General features: G+C 62.8%; 1 protein-coding gene across 2 annotated transcripts; it reads right to left on the bottom strand.

Moving 5' to 3' along the window:
- Positions 1–3063: 3063 nt before the first annotated feature.
- USH1G (USH1 protein network component sans) lies at positions 3064–7947 on the bottom strand. Of its 2 annotated transcripts, XM_007185635.3 has the most exons (3): positions 7623–7947; positions 4159–5376; positions 3064–3200 (listed from the first exon to the last, which is right to left on the bottom strand). In XM_007185635.3, exons 1-3 carry the CDS (start codon positions 7784–7786, stop codon positions 3197–3199), a joined length of 1386 nt encoding a protein of 461 aa, XP_007185697.2. In that variant the 5' UTR covers positions 7787–7947; the 3' UTR covers positions 3064–3196. The 2 variants fall into 2 exon arrangements, with proteins under 2 accessions (XP_007185697.2, XP_007185698.2); XM_007185636.2 differs by lacking the exon at positions 3064–3200 and having other exon boundaries at positions 4155–5376.
- Positions 7948–8342: the final 395 nt, after the last annotated feature.

Here is an 8342-nt window from a genome sequence, read left to right as displayed (position 1 = left end):
GGGGTCCCCGGACCTCTCCGCACTTCAGGAGCTGTCTGGAATTACGAGGAAAGCTGTATATGAGTGTATACGTATTTCAACGTGCATTTTCCCAGGGCAAGTGTCCATATTGGCACCAGATTCTAATCCCCAAAAGCGAAGAATCATTGATTATTCTACCTTTTTAGAATTTCCCTAACCTCCATCTAAATTTTTAGGGGGACGAGTAGAGGAAGCTGAGTTCCTACCGAGTAAAGTTCTTCCCTTCACTGTGTTTAAAGTACCCTCAGGCTTCCTGGAGACACACCTGCTCCTGCACCCCAGTCTTCTACCCTCCAGCTACGCTGACCCATGGAAGCTCCAGCCCCCACTGCTTCCGGTTAGTCTCTGCCTCCACGCTGAAGCTCCGACCTCCTCTATCTTGTCTTTGCGAGTCCTCACCCCCATGTCCTTCCCTGGACCACCGGCGCCAGGAGGCTGGTCTTTAGTGAGGTAGGTGCAGTGACCTAGAACGGCCAGTAGGGGTCGCAGGGCTGAGGAACCACGAGGAGCATCCGAGGGCAGAATCTCGCGTCTTTATTGGCCCCCTTGGCAGCCTGGGGGTGAGGAGAGCATGGCAGCAGTCAGGAGGCCTGTGTTCTGGGTCTGGACTTTCCCCTCCATAGGGCTCAGGTTTTCCATCCGTAAAGTGGAGGGAGGTGGCCTAGAATCACGAGATGGTTGCTAGGCAATCTTGCTGCACTAACGTCCTGTGGACCTTTCTGATGATGCTGGAGGGAAGAGGCTGTCTTGAAGTGCCCTTGGCAGAAGCACTTGGCCCAGCAGCCTTAGGGAATGAAACAAAATGACTCCAGGGCTCTTTCCCAGACTTGACTAAGAAAACAGAGCCCATTGTCCTGCAGCTAAAGGGGAAGCCTTACCCCTGGGAGAAAGGAGGGCTCTAAATAGGGCTGCCACATGAGCTGCCTGGGGTGATGAGGGAAATGGAGACCCCACTGGAGGCCTCCCAGGGGTGGGCTGGGGCCTTGAGATCAGGGCTCATGGGACCTTGGTGATAGGTGACAGACTCCTAGTGTACAGCGTCTGCCCATGTCTGGAGAAGCTCAGGCAGACCTGGTGGGAAGGCAGGAAGTGTTGACCTGCCCTCAGCAGCTGCAGCGGACAGGCCTGGGCCATCCTCCTCACTCAGCTGCTGGGGGGTCTCCTGTCCCAGTTCTTCTGAACCCTCCCTCTCCCTCAGCTCTAAATTCTGGGTCCAGAGAGAGAGCAAGGTGAAGACTCGGGGATGAGGGAGGGCCCTGCAGAGATGCATGGGGTGGGGGAGGGCCCTACCATCTATCCCAGGACCCCCTCCAAGGAAGAGGGTCAAGTCCTCATAGGCACAAAAAGACCCTCTCCCTCTCCCGCCTCCACGCTCTTGCTTTCTTCACCCTACCCGTCTCCCAACCCCAAATGATTAAAACAAGACACAGGCATGACAAGGATGGAGAACGTTCTCTACAAAAATCATAATGAGCCTGAGGGAGGGGTACTTTGTACAGTGGTGGGAATCGGGGAGCCCGCCCCACCCCAGCACTGAGAGAACAGGGAGGGGGCTGAGGCCGTATACGGACAGGGAACAGGAGAGAAAAGGCAGCACCTGGGGCTCCGGGAAAGTCAAGTCGGCACTTGGGGGTGGCCCCAGGCCCAGAGGACGGGGGGAAGGACTGCGGTGGGCTCAGGGTGGCAGTGGCAGGCGACCAAGCCTTCAGTGTGGGGACAGGGACCACCTCCATCACGCCCCCAGCTCTGAGCAGGTGTGTGCCCGGGGACCCACGCTCAGACAGACACACCAGAGGGAGGCCTGTGGCGTTTTGGGGGGGTTCTCTCTCCCCTGCACCAGCCAAGGGGGCCCAGGAAGGAGCTGGGGGCTGTGGCAATGCTCCCGGTAGGAGCTGCTTCCCAAGCTGAAGGTCAGGGACGGGGCCCCATTGTTGACAGAGGAGGAAGGGCACATCTGCATGCGGTGTATATGTGCACACCGTGTGGGCTCCTGAGTGACCCTCCCACATCCGTGACCTTGGTCTGAGGACCCTCTGAGGCTGGCCTTTCCCCTGGTCTCACCAGCATCACAGAGCAGGGACCCGTGCAGAACTCCCCCCTACCCGCTACCCACACAGAATCAGGCAGCCACCCAGCTGCTTCCAGACCTTGCCCAGAGCCCTGGGGACCTGGGGGCAATCAGCAGTTTAGACTATCCACATCCTCAGGCTCCCGTGTCCACATGGCAGGACTTGCCCACACGAGGCTGGACACCCAGCCACAACCAGTCTCTGCCTGGTTTGGGCCTGGGAGACTCTGAGCCAGTTGGCAGATGCCTTTCCCCAGCCCAGAGATGCCCGCCGAGCCTCGAGGCCATAATACTGTAGCCAGTCGCTCTAGCACCTTGGATCTATTGCCCTGACCCTCTGGGGTCCCTGGGGTTGGGGGCACCGGGCTGCACAACCAAGGAGAGAGTGAGTGGAGAAGGACAGGGCGGGGAGGGCGGAGTCAGGCTGGGCCCCACCCCGGGGTAGGCTGGAAGGGCACCGGTCACCCCCACCCCAGCCCAGCCTGGCACTCCACCTCCCCAGCATGGCCAGTGGGAGAAGGAGAAGGGGCCCGGCCGTGCTTGGGGCGGGGTGGGGACTAAAGCTGGGGCATTTGGCTGAAGAGTCTAGCTGGGAACCTCCCCTCTGGGGTGTACAGGGGGAGGGGAGGCAGCCCAAACTCTTCCTGCACAAAAATGTAGGAGGGGAGTCTCCAGACTGAGCAGACCACAGGACCCTTAGAGGAGGGGTGGGGACAGACAACGACCCCAGGACAAGCCATGCCCACTCGCACCACACGCTCCCATCCAGCTCTGATGGGCTGGTCATCTAGTGGCCCCTGCCCTGGCACTGGGGCTGGCCTTCCACGAATGCACGCGTGCTTTAGAGCCACTCAGAGAGAGGTGGCTTAGGGGCCCCAGGACCCCTCAGTATTGATGTTCTGAGTCACTCTCTTGGTCTTCCAAGTGCCTCCAGGCCATACCCTCTGCGGCAGAGTGGGGACAGGCTTTCAAGGGAGATGTCCCGCATGGTCCTTGCTCCCGGGAAGCGGCTGGGAGCCGCAGGGCTGGCAACTGTGAGGACCTCGCGGTCCCACCGTGGGTTGTGGCAACTTGCAACTCTTTTTGGTATGGGGATAGGAGCCCCTGTTATCTGTGGAGAGAGAGACAGAAATGGACCTCAGATAAGGGCCTTTGGAGACAGCATTTTAAGCCAGGACCAAATACTCTGACCACTTACCCTCTCTAGGCAGACTGATGATCAGGGATGGGGACACTGGCCCCCAACTCTAAACCAGACTTCCTCCCAAACCCACCCCTGCCCAGCCATGCAGGGTAAAGGCCACAGATACCAAAAAGGGGCGGCGGTGTTTGCTGGGCTTGTGGGATGCCAGGATGGAGAGTCAGGGCAGGGATGGGCCAACAGCATTGCCAGTTTGACAGCAGCCTTGGGCTCCCCATGATGGCTTTTTGAACATGACAACTCTGCCCTCAAAGCCACTGTTGGCCCTGTTGAGAGCATCTGCTCATGTTTCTGGTTACAAGGTTCAGGGACCAGTAGGTAAAATATCTGCCTTGAGGGCTTGGGCATTTGGTGAGATGACTGGCTGCCACACCCTCCATCCCACGGGAGTCGCCTTGTTCTCCCTAGGCTCTAGAGCCACACAGACCAGGGATCAGGCCCAGCTCTGCACTGAGCAGCAGCAGGACCTTGGGTGAGCTACTCTAAGCCTCTGAACCTCCACTTGCTCACCTGTAAAATGGGGATGATATAGCCCCTGCACATGAGAGGACTTGTGCAAGGGCGACTCCAGTACCCAGGAGATGGGAGCGCTCAAAACGTCCCGGCTGTGATTACTATGACTACTGGGTCTCATCCATACAAAGACACCCATTTTCCTGCATTTTGACTTCTTCAAAATCGAGGTGCATTTGACATCAGCAATGTAAATTGGCAGCTTCTTTTTCCGAATTGGGGGTTAATAAGTGGGGCCTCTTGGAACTGACGACGACCTAATTATCCCCCACCCGAAAAGGCAGACAGATCCACGCCCACCCCAGGGCCTTACAAGCCCTATCTTCCCATCCCCGCCGAGGCTCTGGGCACTCACAACTCTGTGTCCTCCAGGGCCGGCGGGCGCTCCAGCGCCTGCCTCCGCCTCCGCACGGCCCCCATGATCTTCTTGCGGGGTCCCAGGGGGACGCTGATGCTGCGGAGGTCGAGGTCCGAGCACAGCATGAGCGCCTCGAGGTCGATCTTCTCCTGCCGCAGGATGGAGGTGAAGTCCTCCATGTGCAGGGAGGCCAGGAACGTCTCCAGCGGGCTCGTCTCGGGCTCCAGGTCCTCATCCAGGCCCAAGTCCAGCTCGTCCCAGGGCAGCTCCTCCCCGCAGCTGCGGTCCTGCAGGCTGTTGGCACTGCCCAGGCTGTCGTCGTCGAGGCTGGGGGAGCTCCGAAGCCGACCCCGCGGCGTGCCCGCGCCGTCCAGGGCCGCGTCCTCGCGGCCCAGGCCGTGCAGTCCGCTGCTCAGGTAGTTCCTGCGGAACACCATGGTGCCCAGGCCCGGGCGGGTGAACAGGGAGTCATGGCCTGAGTCGGTGCTGGCCTCCGAGCGCGCAGGCTCGGCCGCCAGTGTGGCACGGGAGACGCTGTCCTCGTCGGAGAGGAACATGTCCCGGAGCGGGGCGCGGCCCCACTCCTTGGGGTTGGCGTAGGTGCCCTGGCGCACAAACATCACGTCACTGCCCAGCTGCAGGCCCGAGAGCGAGCGCACGCTCTTGCGGCCGTCCTCGGAGATCTTGAAGGTGCCTTCGCCGCCCTGCTTGCGCCGCTCCAGCTTCTTCTGGATCTTGGTCTTGCCCTTGGCGGTGCCGTGCAGCGTGGCCTGCGAGTAGGGCAGGTGGCTGCCGAGCGCTAGATGCTGCAGCCGGCGGCTCAGGGTGCTGGACGTGAGGCTGGAGAAGCTGAGCGCGTCCGAGCGCTCGGCCAGCTCGCGCCGGTAGCGCCGTTCCATGCGCTCGTGGTGCTTCCGCTGCATCTTGGCGCACTCGCGGATGCGCCGCTCCGCCTCGCGGAAGGCCTTGTCCTTCAGCTTGCCCACCAGCTTGGGGTTGAGGCTGCTCTGCTTGGCCGCGATGGAGTCCAGGTAGCGCACGCACTCCAGGTGGCCCTTCATGGCCGCCATGTCCAGCGGCGTGTGGAGGTCGTTATCCAGGCACCAGATGTTGGCCCCGAAGGACACCAGGAAGGAGAGGCAGTGCAGGTGGCCATTGGAAGCTGCCAGGTGCAGGGGCGTGTTGCCCCAGATGTCACACTTGTCCGGGTCACCCCTGCAGGGAGGACACGCGGGGAGGGGTGATGAGCCATCGCAAGCTCAGGCAGGCAGTCGGCAGCGGCTGCCGGGGGCGGGGAGCGCCCAGCCTGGATGAGCTTCCCCACGGGCACACCAGAGGGACTCGACGGCCTGAGCTCTCTCCTCCGACTCCGCGAGACACGCAGCCCGGAGGCACCGGACGCCGCTCGAGCGAGCCCAGGGTTAAAGATGGCTGCGGGCTCGCAGTGGGTGGGGCGACAGAGAAGGCGGGGCCGGGGCGGGGCCTTCCCCAAGAGACCTGCGGGCTGGGAATCTCAGGGGATAAATATTTAATGCCCAGAGAGAAAGGAGTGAATTATTCATGGGGCCCGGCGGGGAGCTGGCCCAGAGAGGTGGTGGGCCAGGGCCGAGTCTGGGTCTCTAGGCGGGCACGGCGGCGAGTGTGGCTGCCTGCGCAGGAGTGACCGAAAAAGAGGACGAGAGGGTTGTGTGTGCTGGGCCTGAGCCCCGGGGCGGGGTGTGAGGGTGCGCACCCGCGTGTCGCCGGGCACGGCCACGTCTGCAGGGAGCAGGGCCAGGCCTGGCAAGGCCGCGTGTGAGAGCAGGTGTCGGGTCTTGGCCTGGGCCAGGAGGGGAGCATGGGGGCAGCCAGGACTGGAGGGGAGGGGAGGGGAAGGGCAGCCTGCGGCCTGGGCCCAGCTGCCCTCCCCTCCCGGGGCGGCCCCATCTTCGGGAGCCCTGGGAGGCGGCTGGCTCGGGCAGGTCCGAGGGACCCACGCAGCCCCCTCCAACACCCTCCGCGCCAGACTGTGCCCCCCTTGGGCACCCTCGCCCTGGCTCCTCCAAGCTTGCCCCGCCCTCAGGGACCTAGCTCAGGCCCTCTGCGCCACTCTAATGAGGAGGCCACCCCGCAGGGCTGAAGGAAGAATCACTTCATTGTCTCAACAGCTCCTGCCCACACTCCCCAGCCCCCCACCCCCGCATTCCCCTCCCCACTTCCATTACTGGTCTTCAAGTCCTTCGAGAAAGGAGCTACTGGGCATCTGGCCCACACCCCATCAAGCGCCAACCCTCACCCTCTGTAGGAGCTGGGGGGTTTGGTGCACCAAGGGGGGTCCCCTAGTCCCCTCCTCCCACGAATCTCTCCAAGGGGGGAGCAGGATGGCAGATCACTGTGTGCCCTCTTCGCGTGGACAGGGGCCAGTCTCGGCGTCTTGGAACATGGTTCAGCTGCCTGATCTGAGGGGCTGCTTCCACCTGTTGCTGGGCCCGGGGAGCAGCTGTGGAGGGAGGGCAAAGGGGGGTTCCCCACCTACCCCATGCTCAAACCACAGGCCAGCTCCTGGCACCAGGCCAGCTGGGCCCCTTTCCCTCCACCATGATTTCCCAGGGCCTGAGATGTTCACCTTAACCCTCCTGGGGCATCTCGTACATCCCTTTTCCTTGTCCAGGCCGCCCTGGTCCCCAGGTCAACCTGACTTCTCTTTATTAAACCGCTGGGGCTGGCAAGCTGTCCACAGGGTCATTCAGCCGTAGGGAGCCCATGTCAGTGGCCCTGGACACCACGTTCCTCAGCTGCTACTTTCGAACCCCTTCCCTGGCACCTGGATTCAATGCCCACTCCTCCCCCCAGACAACTCCAAAGGGAGGGTGATGGAGCCCGTGGTGGGGGAGGGGCACAGAGGGAGTTAATGGGGTGGCTGAACTGAGTGACACTTGGTACTGTGGACAGTGCCCACAGGAATCCCAGGAACGAGCAGGGAGAGAGCTGTGTGAAATCCAGTGTGTGGGGAGGTGTGGGTGCCGGCTGGACCCCTTGGACCACAGGCTGGGGGTGGGCAGTGAAGAGCTTCTCCTTTCCCAGCCCCCCTTCCGGCCCCTCTGAGGCGTCTGCGCTTTCTCTCCCAGTCTCACTATGCCCTTCACTCTTGCTTCCTGGTGCTACCCACCCAGGAGATCCCTCCCACCTTCTCCTCACTCTGAAGCCCCTCCCACAGTCATGGACCCCCATGTCCCAGTCCCTCTCCTCCTAGCCCCACAACCAGGTCACAAATGTCACAGGCCTCAGTTTGTTTCCTCCTCCCACGACTGCCAATCTCCAAGGTTCCACCTTAGGGTCTGTCCTAGGGAAGAGGGTGGCTCAGCGGAGGTGGGGTGGGGAGATGCCGTGGAGTTGGGGGGTAGCGTCTCAGGGGCCTAGAGCGGCCCTGAGACTCTCAGTCCTCCCCGGCGGGGCCTGGGCGGGGACAGGGGGATACTCACCCTCGACTCACGATGAGGCGCAGTGACTCCAGGTTGCCGTGGTAAGCAGCCCAGAGGGTGGGGGTCATGCCATCCTCGTCGGGGGCGTTCAGCTCCTTCCTGGTGGCTTCCTTGAGGAGTTCCAGGTAGCCGTCCCGAGCCGCCCGGTGGTACTGGTCGTTCATGGCGCCTGACTTGGACGGGGCGGGCAGGGGACCCGGGGAAATGCCCCCCGCGGGGGAGGGCGGCGGGGTTAGAGCTGAGGCATGGGGTTGGGGGAGGGGGCCGGGCAGGGGCCGGGGCCGCCAGCCCCCGCCGCCGCAGACAGAGGATGCGGAGCGCCAGAGCCGCCGCTACTCGGACATCTGAGCCGCTCAGCCGGCGGGGAAGGTGGGGGGAGGATCTCCCGCTGCCCAGAGGGCCGCCCCGGGCTGCCCCTGGGTCCTAAACTCCCTGCTCCCTAGCACACCGGGCCCGGCCTCTCTCCAAAAGTGCCCACCCCGGCGTCCCGCCCCGTGAGGCCCAGTCTGGGGACAGTCCGAGGTCCGTCTTCACTAGAGCCGCGGCGCTGCGGCCCCCGATGTCTCTAAGCGTCAAGGGAACGGGCCAAGGGCTGGGGAGGGTTATCTGAGGGCAGTCCTGACCCCTTGGACAATGGGCCTAAGGGGGTTATGCGGACCGACCGCCAGACCGTCAGCGATCGGGACACGGCTGTCCCGGCTGCCACAGTCTCGCGCGAGG

This window comes from Balaenoptera acutorostrata, chromosome 20 (assembly GCF_949987535.1).
Source record: "Balaenoptera acutorostrata chromosome 20, mBalAcu1.1, whole genome shotgun sequence".
Lineage (NCBI taxonomy): Eukaryota > Metazoa > Chordata > Mammalia > Artiodactyla > Balaenopteridae > Balaenoptera > Balaenoptera acutorostrata.
This window is presented reverse-complemented; position numbering and strand designations above follow the sequence as displayed.

Excerpts from the sequence above, each read along its gene's own strand:
- USH1G (XM_007185635.3), bottom strand. The coding sequence starts at position 7,786 with ATGAACGACCAGTACCACCGGGCGGCTCGGGACGGCTACCTGGAACTC. Across the intron at positions 5,377-7,622 it reads CGCCTCATCGTGAGTCGAGG|GGGTGACCCGGACAAGTGTG; the intron begins GTGAGTATCCCC and ends TCCTCCCTGCAG.